General features: G+C 43.5%; 1 protein-coding gene across 3 annotated transcripts in view; it reads right to left on the minus strand.

Moving 5' to 3' along the window:
• Positions 1-13,973, minus strand: part of Adamtsl3 (ADAMTS like 3) — a 251,825-nt gene that overhangs the window by 155,823 nt on the left and 82,029 nt on the right. For all 3 annotated transcript variants that reach the window (XR_015736267.1, XM_087901260.1, XM_087901261.1), the window contains exon 4: positions 12,014-12,141. Coding sequence is in view for 2 of the 3 variants with exons in the window: in XM_087901260.1 (XP_087757386.1) it covers positions 12,014-12,141 (128 nt within the window). In the remaining variant the exon portion in view is untranslated. The remainder of the gene's footprint in view (positions 1-12,013; positions 12,142-13,973) is intronic.

Genomic DNA, 13,973 nt, shown 5'->3' on the forward strand with positions numbered 1-13,973 from the left:
GTGTGCAAGACGACATTACTGTCCCTTTGTGGGGGGCGTGGAGCAGGTGGCTGCGACTCGGGTTTGGCCTCATGCCTAGAGCCATGTGTGAGAGAGGAAATACACTGCCATCCATACACCTACTGGAGACACCAGCACAAGCTGGGATCCCAGCTGACCTTCTAGACATTACATATATGGAACACATAATTCTGCACACAGGCACGTATTTTATGCACATATATGCACACCAAGTTTAGGGTGTCTTGTAGGATCAAATCAGATCAATTCAGGGAGACAACAAATTCAGAGGCTCACAGGCTTCATAGCATATTTCAGAAATGGAATGAAATTAACATAGAAACAGATTCGGGTGCACTTAAGGCTCTTGAAATGATTGTATGTGGGTGAGCGTGCATCTGTATGTGCATGCATATGTATATGTAAACTCATGTGCATCTGCGCGTAAACATGGGTGCACATGCATATGGAAATCCATCCTCATTTGCAGGTCAAGGTCTCTCAAACCCAGAGCTCACCGATTTGGCCACTCTCACTGACCAACTTGCCCTGGGGATCCTCCGTCTCTGCTTTAAGAAGCCAAAATTACAGGTGGGCTGCCACACAGCCCAGAATCTGCAGGCATTATGGGAATCTGAACTCCACTCCTCAAACTTCCTTGGCAAGCACTTGAATCTCTAAGCTATTTCAGAGTCCCTGGGCATTGTTCTAGAGAGTCTTTGTGTTCACAAATGTAATTCAACTCATTGTCATGACATTACAGCAATCTAACTTGTAACTATTAATAAATGTCAACGTTTGCTTTATAAGTTGGGCTTTTATAACTTTGCTAAAGAATTTTTCACTACCCAGAAAGCATAGTGGTATCCATCTATATTATTTCAAACTTTATAATCATCGATGGACTTTAAGCCACTTGAAATTTATTTTTATATGGACTGACACACTCTAATACTTGTCCATTGAATACTGTTCTTCCAATTATAAAATGTTTTACCACAATTTATTTATGGATGATTTTGATATGAATCAATTGTTTTTCATCAACATTGATGATCTCAGGTAATTCTGCATTTTTAAAGGGCATCTGTAGTTCCGCAGTGAGAAATGCCTATCACCACAGAGTAACCTGCAGTGTCTGGGGGACACACGTCAGCATGTCTGTGGGACACACATCAGCACAGACCGTCGGACACACATCAGCATGTTCTGTGGAGCAGACATCTGACAGGCGCTGCAGATTGCCCTCTAAATTCTCTCCATTTCCTCTGTACTGCTCAGGATGTGGGTGGTTGTTTTCATTTTTACACACTGAGGTCAATAATTGGGCATTTTAAAATTTTGTAAATTTTCCTAATCTGGAGAACAAGGAAGCTCGTCACACCCTTTTTGTTGGTGGTGGCAGTGGTGACTGAATATTTTCTTTTGTTTTTCAAGAACGCAGCTTGCATCTCTCCGTTTCTGGTTCATATTTCTGTCTCCACCTATTTACTGTGGGCTTTGTTTCCTGGTGAGCAGGTGTTATCTGAACGTCTCAGATGCTAACTCACCGATCTTTATACTTATTGCCCATTGTTAAGATTATTACCCCCAAGAGTTACTGGCCTTGAGTTTATCAATATTTCCCTTCATAGATTTTATATGATCCTGATGGGGAATTAATTCTTTATATGGACCAGCAGCTCTAATACATTTCCACTGAATATTAACAAGGTAGCTGAGTCCTGTCTCCTCTGGGCGACTACAGCATATTCAGTACATACCACGCCCCCAAAGTGTACACTTCTCTGTTCATTGTGCCACTGTGATCTGCTTATTCCCAGTCCACTCCTATTAAAAGGTAAGTTTGGAATCTGGTAACAGGAGAGATGGCTCAGAGGCTAAGAGAGCTTGCTGGTCTTGCTGGCTTGCTTTCATTACCTTGAAACAAACTAGAGACACTTGGGAGGAAATAGTCCAAGGAACTGGCTCTACCAGAATGACCTGTGGGCCTGCCTGTGTGGCATTTTCTTAATTGTTGTTAGATGTCAGAGGGCCTAGCCCACCGTGGGCAGGTGTAGGCAGAGACTGTTCATTCATTTCCTGGCTGCCCGGACACGAATAATCACATAGAAACTATAACAATCACAATCCTGTTTGGCCAATAGCTTAGGCTTATTTCTATCTAGCTCTTACATCTTAAATTAACCCATTTCTATTAATCTGTGTATCTGCATGAGGTTGTGGATAACTGCTAAGGGTCCAGCGTCTGTCTCTTTTGGCAGCTACATGGCGTCTGTCTGACTCTGCCTATTCTCTCTATATATCTCTTCCAGCCTGGCTATATTCTGCCTTGCCATAGGCCAAAGCAGCTTTATTCATTAACCAATAAAAGCAACACATAAACAGAAGGGCAACCCACATCAGGCAGAGCTACTCCATGGCAGGTGGCCCTAGGAGGTATAAGAAAGGAAGTCGAATGCCACCCAGGAAACAAGCCAGTGAACGGTATTCCTACGGGCTGCCTTGACTCACATTTGAGGCCCCGCCCTGATTTTCCTCAGGGAAATGTAAGATGAAATAAATCCTAGGGTCTGACCTCAGCAACAGAGAAATGAACTACACTGCTGTTTGTCCGTAAGTCCGAGTTTCATTCCCATCTTCCCCGACAGTTAGCACACGACTGTAGCTCCAGCTCCAGGGGATCTTTCATGGTCCCCCAGCCTTCATGGGCACCGTGCACAGGTGCCACGCAGTTAGACTGGCTCGGACACACAAATTTTAAAAGTAAGCTTTGTGCCTGTTCATGGCCTATTTGCAAATTAAGGACTCATTGGCATTTTTCTGATGCTGAGATTTTCTATTTATTATCATCTGTTAGAGAGGGCTTACACATTTTTCATAGGCGTCATTGCAAAATATTTTGTAATTTCTTAATAGGTCACATGTTGCCTTTCGGAATGCTGCTTTCTAGCTCCTCCCACAGAGTCAGAGCCCAGCCGTTTATGCATTAGTCTTGCCTAGAATTCTCCAGCGGATTTTGCAACTGGCCCCCTTATTTGTATACAGGTGCTCTGAGATTCACTAGCTACTTGAGCTGTGAGTCCTGAGAGTTACTTCTTCCTTTCTAGTCCTTAAACAATGTGTGTTCTTGTCTCCCTACTTTGGCTACACCGGCTAGGACCCCAAGCACAACACTGAATATAAACAGCGACAGCAGGAAGCCTTCCCTTTACAATCATTGCTAAAGACCACGTGGCTTCCACTCATGATGGGCACCTCTGGGCCCATCAGGTGTCAGTCTCTACATCCAAGTTGCTAGGATTTTGCGTGTGTGTGTGTGTGTGTGTGTGTGTGTATGTGTGTGTATGTGTGTGGGGTGTGTGTGTGTGTGTGTGTGTATGTGTGTGTGTATGTGTGTGTGTGTGTGTATGTGTGTGTGTGTGTATGTGTGTGTATGTGTGTGTATGTGTGTGTGTGTATGTGTGTGTGTGTGTGTGTGTGTGTGTGTGTGTGTGTCTGGGGGGTTCAATCGTTCATCGGATGAATCACTGCCTGACTTTTCTCCTTCAGTCTTGGAACTGCTGTTGACACCTGGCTGTGGCTAATGTTTCCTCCGCGGTTCTGCACTTCAGGACTGCAAACTTGTGCTGCAAGAGCTCTCTTGGTGGGAATCCCTCTCCAGATCCCTCCCCGCCGCCAGGCATGTCAGGGTCACTTTTTACATCTGGCAGGTCCTCAGTGCACATGGTACCGGGTTCCAAAAGGACATTTTTCTACAGCTATGCAATGTACTTTGAACATGTCCAGCCCCTGTGCTTCATACCCTCCCTTTCTCGCCCACCACCCTCTGGTCTGTCTCCTTCACTTCCCGAGATAGATCTTTTCATGCCATGCGTGCATACATGATTTATATATCAGTGTAAAATCTAGAATACACACATGAGAGAAAACACATGACATTTGTCTTTCGAGTCTGACTTAATTTGATTAATACGATAAACTCCAGTTGCATTCACATTCCTGAAAATGACATAATTTTGTTCTTTATGGCTGAATAAAATTCCATTATATATATATATGTAACTCACTTTCTCCACTCCTCTGTTAACAGGTGGATTCCATAGCTTAGTCCCGGTGGATAACAAGGCCACCTTTATGCTGACTCTCCTTTGCAAACCTCCACAACCTGCGGGCTATACGCATTCAGCCTTCTTACCATACACAGTGTAAGAGGCCAATAGATGTGCCCCCGGAACTCTTGGGAGAACAGCAGCACCCGTGTTCTACAGTGGAAACTTTTCCCATTCATAATTAAGATCCACATATCTAAATTCCTTAGACTGGTATACAAAACTTGTTGAGGAAGTGTGTGAACCACAGAGGTCCTTTCTTTAAGCTAAGGTTGCAGTTCCTAAGCTGTATCTCACATACTCCCCAGGCCTGGGCTCCTGTATTTATGGTGGAATGAACCCTCTGAAAGCTGAGTTCCCACCTCCATCACCAGGACAGGCAGAGAATCGGCTATACACTCGCTGTCCTGGCCTTCAGTTTTCCCTGTGGATTCTCCCTTAATCACCTATAATTTTAGTTTGAAAAGCATGCATTTCTAATTTACTGGAGTTCCTGGGGAGTGGACAAATGAAACTTAGAGTAAAATTTCTGTGAACCACACACTTTTGTCAGAAATATTTCAGAGGTTTTGTCTACTGTCCACTCAGTTTCTCTTAAAGGTGACATCTTAAGGGAGTCTAGCACAGGGGCACACCCAGGGTGTCGCCACTCACGCAGTTAAAGTGCAGGATGTTCCCGCCATCACAGGGCTCCCACAAGCCTCCTTTAGTAGCTGTACCTCCTCTCTCCCCTCTTCATCTACCACTTGGCAATTACTAATCCGTGCTCCACTTCTAAAAGTTTAATCATTCAAAAAAAGTATCTCATGAGCAGGATGATGCCGAACTTTGGACTTATTTTTCAAAAGGTCATCTGAATTCCCTGAGATTTGCCCAGGTCAGTACATCAATGATTCATTTCTTTTAATGCTTCACCAGCAATTGGGAGGCAGAAGCAGGGGAATCTCTGTGAGTTCGAGGTCAACCTAGTCTACAGAGCAAGTTCTAGAACAGCCAGAGCTACGCAGAGAAATCCTGTCCTGAAAAACCAAAAAGAAATAAAAAAGAAACTGTATTTCGGAGTAACTAGACCAAGTTACACTCCCACCACCAGTTTGCAAGCAATCTAGTTGCCTGCATCCCTGGCAGATGTTCACCTGTCTATGAACGTTCTAGTCAGTATGTGATGGTGTCTCACTATGGTTTAGTTTACCAGAGCCAGCCGTGCTGAGCTCCCTCCCATGTATGTATTGACTATCTCTGTATCCACTTCACTCATTTTCTGATTAGATTTTTCTGCCCTAACAGTCGATTTTTAAGGCTTACAGCCTGCTGTTGCAAGTCATCCCCATCAATCATCTCATTGGTCGCTCTGCCAAAGCCGCTCTCTTGATTAAGTCTTCATATGGCATAGGCTGATTGATTTACTCTGTTCTTATTCCCACTTATTTCACCTACTCCAGGGCCTATGCTTTTCCATCTAAATTTTACAATAATCTCATCTCCATCCACACACAAAAATATCGTTTGTATTTTAGGAGAAACATAGTTAAACCTATACATCCACTTAGGAAAAATGATATATTTACCATATTGAGTCTGGCAACTTGTGGACAAACTATCTCTCCATGTATTTATAGTTTTCATTTGTTTTCAAGATCCGTTTCATTTTATTTACACATGTATCTGGGAGGGGGAAAGTCAGCGAGAGTCAGAGAAGTCATTGGATCGCCTGGAGTCTGAGTTACAGGCACTTGTGAGCCATTTGATGTGGGTGCCAGGAACTGAGCTTGTGGGCTCTGCAAAGGCAGCCGGTGCTCCTAACCGCTGAACCATCACTTCGCCCCACCCCCATCTTTCATGCCTGTCACTAGTACCTCCTAGTCCTCTATATAGTTCAGATAGATTTATGCTTAGGTTTAGGATGATTTTAAATGGTGTCATTTGGTAAGAGAAACACCATGGATTTTTGTATGTTTATTCTGCATCCCAGACCTTGCTAAAGTCACTTTCTAGTTGCATAGATGCTTCATCAACTCCTTGAGATTTTCTGTGTAGACAGCAATGTTCCCTGCAAGCAAAGGTCCTTCTTTCTTTCTTTGCTTTATTGACGGCACAAAAGTGCAGCCTTCTGCTGACAGACCAAGGGAAGAGCAGCCTCCCTCCCCCAAGGGCTTCATTCCTGATGTTAGGAGATTCCAGCTGCTAAGTCTCTGCTAGCTGCAGGCCTTTGGTGCTCTTTATCAAACTGAGGAAAGTCCCTTTTAGTCCTTGTTTCTCCAAGAGTTCCCTGTAATAGATTGGTGTGGACTTTTGTCAAACACTTTCTTTGCATCAACTGATAGGACCCTATGTATGGTTTCTTTACCCTGTTAAGATTACAATAACTGACTCTGGAAGATTGAGCCAGTCTTACTCACTCTGTAGACCAGGCTGACCTCAAACTCACAGAGATCTGTCTGCCTCTGTCTCCCCAGTGTTGAGATTAAAGGTGTGTGCCAGCACTGCCCAGCCCAGCCTTACAACCCGGGACTAAATTCATCTTGATGCACAATTCTCTTAAAGATTTGTGAACAATAATTGATCTATTTAATTTATAACTTTTATATTTTATATTTATGGCCTATATTGGTCTATAGTTTTCTTTCTGTATACGCTTTTTCTGGTTTTGGTATTAGTGTCATATTTCATTCACAAAAAGAATTTTAATATATTATATTTTCTTATTTTTTTGGAAAACTTTCTACAAAAATGTTGCAAATTCTTCTCTCAATGTCTTATAGACCTTGCCTGGCTAGGAAAGAATATTTATATTACAAATTCAAATTCTGCAATGGGGGGCTGTCTCAATTGTCTATTTTATACTAAGAATATCTTTGGCTTTGGAGAGCAGTGAAAGCTAAATTCTGATGCAATGGCCTGGGATTGCCAGAAATGACTCATTTTTTTCTGCAGAACTCAAAAAAGGCTGCCTGTGGTCAGGGAGGCTTCTGTTTTCAGTGAGCAGCAATGAGTGCAGAGACTCACAACTGGTCACGTGATCAGAATAAGTGACATCAGACCCTCCGTGTGCAGGGGACATCGCAGAAGAGGAGCAGAGAGAACACACGAGCCAGAGGAAGGGGTGGGGAGCATCCAAAAGTGGGATGCTATCTTCCAGACACAGCACAGACATTACACTACAATGAACTCACAGCCACCGTGATTATTTGTGCAAGACCTGCACAAGATTGAGTCCATCCGGTGGGGGGGCAGGCACAAGGCATCATCCACCTGGAGGATCTATAGCCAGTCAATAGGTACCGGAGAGAGAAAGACATATTCGTCAGGGGTGCAGCCCTTGGCGAGGTATCATGCCCCTATAAGCAACATTGATGACACTCATATGCCTGTCCAAAATGCCCTGATTAAGTTTCTTTATATATATGTGTGTGTGTGTGTATATATACATATATGTGTGTATGTATATATATGTGTGTGTGTATATATATCATATATACAAAATTAAACATTAAAAACAAAGAGCAGGGACATCACAGCATGGAGTAGTTAGCCCCTAGCTTCCTTCCCTTGCTGCAGCAGAAAGCTTTGAGGGTTATAACAAACCCTGACGTTCTCTGAAAAAGCCAGGTGGGAATCTCCTATTGCAGAAGCTTCCTGAAATATAAACGTGTATATGTGTTTATATTCATAAATGTATTCATAAAGTTTTAATGAAGGAACCCTATATGGGGGCAATGCCTCTCCCTGACGTTATAGGCTATCCAACAAAAAGCCTAATGCCAGATGTAGCTGCCCTCCCTTTGTGCTGTTGGTCACTGGGATCCCAGAAACTCCCAAACAATGCAGGCTGTAGTCATTGCTCTGGGGTATCTTCTAGAATGGATGGGATGGGTTGGAGAGGGGAAGTGATTAAAAGACACTATATTCATGCATGAAATTTTCAAATAATGAAAAAAAAAGGTTGTGGGGGATGGAGAGGTGGTTCAGTGGACCAGAGTTCAAATCCCAGCACCCAACCCATTACCATCCATACTCCAGGGTATCTAACCCTGTCTTCTGTCTTCTGGGGGCACATGTATGCATACACACACACACACACACACACACACACACACACACACACACAAATACACACACACACCACAAATAAATAACAAAATAAAATTTTACTTAAAAACCAGAGTTCAAACTAAAAGTGTCTGAAATGAGAGATAACTAAACACCAACACCCACACTGTACTGAAAACAGTAAGTTCTGAGGACTCCAGCTATCTGCCCATTTGCTTTCTAGATAATGGAGTCAGATGAGCCTTCTCTGAAAAACAGAGGGATCCAAAATAAAACCTCCTAGATCTCCATAACCCTTAGAGAGGTCTCTAACATGATTTGTGATAATAAAACAAGTGAACACACCAGAAAACAGCACTTTGGAAGGGACTGGGACCATGCAAGAAGGGAGCACCCTGCACATGTCTAACCTTGCCCTGGAGATAAAACAGAACCTGGGACAGAACACCTTTTATTTTAATTCAAGGAAGAGAGAGAGAGAGAGAGAGAGAGAGAGAGAGAGAGAGAGAGAGAGAGAATGAATAAATTTCCCAGGAAGCAAAGAAGCTGAGCAAACAGACAAAAGGAAAGAATATATATGAATAGGGTTAGGGTTTGGGGCCATAACAAGCCAACAAAGAAATTAAAAAAAAGAATTGGCTAATGAAAGAAGGGGCCTGAAGGGACTGTTTTCTAGTGAGCATCACAGGGGCATCTCTGTGTGTTTAGACAGGAAGAAAGAATAGAATCTGGACTTCAGATTTCTCAATCTGCCGTTTGACCTCATGGAATGGTGTGGTAATACCTTCTAATTTCTCATGAGAAATTATATCTATACCATCATATACCTGGGGAAAATTTACCACTGCAGTTCAAAAATAAAATGAAGACGGTTTTAGATGCCTGGGAATCTCTTGGAGGAGGAAGAACTTCATAAAAACGCAAGGGATGGATGCTGGCACTGGGCCAGCACAAGAGTGGGCACAGGGGAGAAAGATCTAAGCAGCCCGACCCTGATGGCTGAAGTATTTGTTACTGGGAGATTTCAGCATGAGGGAGTCATTCTCTCAGTCACCCCCTTCAGCTTGATGCTCACTAGTGCCCCCGCCAGGCTTCTGTGTAAGTTCCCAGCCTGCGCTCACGCAGACCGTCCTGCTTAAACTAAAAAGGGCCACAGAACAAACCCCAAATCTTTGAGTCTGGGAAAGGAAGTGGCAGAGAGGATGGGGGTTGATGGGGATGAAAGGAGGTTAGAGAAAAGGAAAGAACTCTGGGACAGCACCTGAAGAGTTCATCTTGGGTCCCTGACTGTTGGTTGATGTGTAAGTCACACCCAAGAAACCGAAGGGTGTAGAGACCAGCTGCTGCAGCCTGTCAGGGTGAGTTTTGTTCACCTGTGTTCATATCAGGATTTCCTGTGGGCCACATGAAGAGAGAGTCAGAACGAGGTATGCCTATGAGCCCATGAGGGCAGCAGTGAGGGTAACACAAGTAGATAAGTTCGGCAGGTACCCACGGGCCCAATGGTTGAGGGAAAGTCGTATTACAAGACAAGGTGTACTGGATAACACGCATCAGGGAAATGGGAGACAAGAGAGCTCAGCCGACTGGGGTCAGAGATGGGCAGGGGCTCAGAGAAAAATCCCAAAGCCCTCCTAGGAGCCAGCTTTAACCACCTGCCACGCCACAGAACACTGTCCCCTACTCACAGCAGTATGGTCCCTTTCCTCTCCTGCCCACACCTTCAGCAGGAAAGCCGGAAGTCGAGCCGTGCTTTGTTTACCTGCACACAGCCCACTTAGGGTGAAGAAGCCACAGCTCACAGGTTTCCTGAGATGCATCACATGGCAAGATTGGTTTACAAGCAAGACCAGAATAATTTCAGGTGAATCAAGAATATATAAACATGTAAATATTTTGGATCTATGGTGAGGGAATGAAAATCATCATCCATTAATATATTCTTCTAAATTCTTTTGAACAAACGTTTTTTTAAGGAAGACAATGGAACAAATATCACTTCTTTACCATTACAGCTATCATTAATTTAAAATTATTCATGTTCCTCATATTTGGAAGTTACATAGAGACATCCAGGCTGCTCCTTCAGTTTTCAAGTGGACCCTTCTCCTCTTAGTGACGGACCAGCAGTGGAGAGGAACTTGTCCTTCACCATAGAAGTCACTGTCCTCCCCTTGTGTGGACAAGGTATGTGGTCCTCTGACAAAGATCTCTGTAGGATCTACAAATCTATATTCATATAGATATACCCTGATATTATAAGATACAGCATGATTCTTCTGCATATCACAAGGTATTTAGATTAGTGGAGCCTTGATTTCCCAACAAAAATGAAAGAAAAGGGAGGGGAATCAAGTATAACCCTGATCGTCACTAAACTAAGCCGGGTTTCAAGTCTGTATCCATTTACCTAAGCTGATGTTCTATCAAAATTTTTTTAGATGAAACTACAACCATGCTCCGGCAGCCTTGCCATGCCTTCCTGGGTGGACCAATGTGGTGTCCTCCTTCTCAGAGACTCTGGCTCTTCATCTACTAAACCCTGTACTGTCTTGAGGAAACTGAAGGGCATACTTCATCACTGTCTAATATACCTGCACAAGATCTACGTGAACCACAAACTGAACAGAAGGAAATATGCTCCCCTTGTGTCTCTTCTCCGTAGCTGGAGATAAGAAGTAAAAGCCAGTTCACTCCATCACCCGACAGCATCGTACTGTGAAGACAGCTGCCGTAATCTAGGAGATTTTTGTCTGGGACCAGAAGATGAGAGTCCATCGACCTGAGGTTGTGCCTTACCCAAGAATCATGGTTAAAACTCTTCCATGGGTCACAGCCTCAAAAACAGCGAGTGCAGAATTCCCAGAGACTAGTGGGCTATTAAAATTAAACTGATGTGATATTTTAGTATAAATGGATCGAAGAGGTGAAAGCAGAACATGTATTATCTTCTTTATAAGACTTTAAAAAAAAGTATGTGTGTGTTGTATGCATTTGAATATGTGGGTGAGCTCACCCATGTATGCATATGTCCCCATAGCTCTCTCTTAATGTTTGAGGCAGGATCTCTCACTGAACATAGGTTCGCCACTTTGGCTAGACAGGCCAACCAGCAAGCCACTGTGATCCACGTGTCTCTGCCCACCTTATGAAGTGAAGTGAAACATACCCCCAGCAATGCTGAAACATGCATGGGCAGTCTGTTTATATTGGGTTTCATGGTCTGAGTTGATGAGGACAACTGACCAGGTCTCTTCCTTGAGGAACAGGTTCCACCGAGATACGAACTCAGATCGCTGAATTCATAGTCCAGAACATTAACCAATACACCACAGGAGCGGGTGTGCCCATCTTACACAGGGTCATAAGTGTGTGCCACAACTCCTGGCTTTTCTGTGGGTTCCAGGGACCTGAACTCGGGTCCTTACGCTTGTGAAGCACACACTTTACCCCTTGTGTCGGCTCCCCAGTTCCTACATCACCTTCTTAATCCATGGTGTGTTCACAGAAGAAAGAGATCTCAGTGGCAGCCTTGCAAGGACTGCTACCAAGACGACATAACATTTGTCACCGAAATCTGATAATACCAAGCTGGCAACTGAACTTAACAGGCCTTCACTTCTTGGGACCAAAGTGCCTGATTTTTCTGAACCCTGTGACCATCATGTAAATAGGATGCGGTGACATATCAGTAAGTAGGCTCATTCTCATTTAAATATGTTACCTTGAAGTTGACTGATGTTTATGGTAGATAGTAAGTCACCGAATAGGACACTTCAGAGCCACAACCCCTCCCCTTCTGTGTCACCCAGAGGCAGTGGCCCCCCAGGAGTGGCCAAGTCCTCACTGACCTTCCTGTCAGACACCTCCGCAGAGAATAGGAAGCTCCTCCGCCACAGGTCCGGGAACAGTCGCTCCAGTCGCCCCAAGCATCCCAGTTGCCATCTCTGTCTTCCTCGGAATGAGTGTTCCTTGAGGTCTGGGTGGAGAGGGGAATGCAGCCAAGTATAGAAGTCAATTATCGCCTAAGTCTACTATAAAGCACTTTTTATTTTATCTACTAAAAGTAGCTTGAAACTGTTTCAATTCTGGAGCAAGCAGTTCACGACGTAGCTCGAGCAGACGCTGCGTTTATGTGCACCCCAGGCTGCTCTCCACCTCACCATCTCCGTCTCCTAAGTACTAGTATTAAAGATTATTTTTATAAATAGGTAAACTCTTGGTTGGGAGAGACTTTGCAGCAGTTAAGAACACGTGTTGCTCTCCCAGAGAACTCAAGTTTGATTTTCAGCACACACATAGTAATTCATGACTGTTCATAACTCCAGTCCCCGGAGATCCCATGCCCCTGCTGACCTCAGCAGGTACCAAGCACACATATGATCATAAACACACATACAGGTGAAACACCCACACATAAAACAAAATGAATAATAAATCTAATAAAAAACTTTTTAGAAAAAAATCTATAAATTCTTAAAATATGTCAAAATGAATTCCAGATATCTTAGGAATTTATATTAAAGCACTGAAACCATAAAATACCAAGAAAATTATATGCCATATAAACATTGATAGTCTTATGGTTAGCATAGGAAAGACTATCTTGTATCTATTAGCAGAGGTAAAAAAGTAGAAAAGGCTGATGTGGTTTGATTTCTTTAAAATGAAAGCACAAACATTTTTTTCTCTCTGTCTTTGTACAAAGACCGCTTAGTGGACACACAGGAAAACACATCAGCAAGAGTACAGGAGCATGGGCTGCAAGAACGCACATCAAGTTGCCTCTGTCCCTGAGAAAAGTCACAAGAGGAATGGCATTGCTTTGCTTTCCTTTACCCTTTGTCTGAAGCAAATATGCCTAAGCCTTAGGAATCCACGTCGAGCCAGGTGGGCTTTCCTGGGTGATGTTTTCAGTGGTTTTAAAATTTCTTTTCTTTTTCTTTTTTTGAAGTATTTTAGGTCAAAATACAATCATTAGATGATAATTTCTTATTTAACATGGGCCAGTCTGCCCGTGGATAGACCAAGAGACGCCCAGAGAAATACAATGTTATGGTGAGAGAGCGGGAGGGCTTTGAATGACTTAGGCAACATTCTGTGTTGTGTCTCCCTGTTCTGGAGCATATTGAAAGGGTTTCTTTTTATGCTTAGTTATATGTATGCCTGTCTCTGGGGAGGGTTAGTAGTGTACTGTCATGAGTGCAGGCTACTTTGAAGGGCAGAAGAGAGGCATTAGATCGCCTGCAGCGGGTGTCACAGGTGGCTGTGGTCCTCCAGAACGGGTGCTGACAACTGAACCCCAGCCCTCTGCAAAACAGCACGTCTGAGCCACTGACCCATCTCTCCCACCCCTTCTACCATATTCTAAAACATAAAAACAATATGTCTTACTTAAAATCAAGCAGGTAAGCAAGTGAACAAAACCCAAAACCCTATCACTCTTGAAATGTGGAAATAAATGGTCAAGTCAGACAGAATTTAACAGGTAGTTCTTAAGGCAGAGAATGGAAGGGCACAGAGAGAAACCAGGACATAGTAATGAACGACAGCATGTGCCTGAATTAGATATTGCTCAGGTTGCCCTAAGCCCTCAGGCAAGTTACATCATAATTCCCTCTCCCAAAAAAGTTAAATTAAGAGGGGGATTGGTAGGGAAGACCTTCAAAACTAAAATGCAAGAAAAATAATGACAGGGCACAGAAAAGGTTTTCCAATAACTTTTACTCCAGTGCCCCTGGTCACCAGGTCTGACAGCTATTAATAGCATGGTGAACAGCCCCATAGAACAGTACTACAGCCTCAACAGAG

Source organism: Myodes glareolus, chromosome 24 (assembly GCF_982192425.1).
Source record: "Myodes glareolus chromosome 24, mMyoGla1.1, whole genome shotgun sequence".
NCBI classification, from domain to species: Eukaryota; Metazoa; Chordata; class Mammalia; order Rodentia; family Cricetidae; genus Myodes; species Myodes glareolus.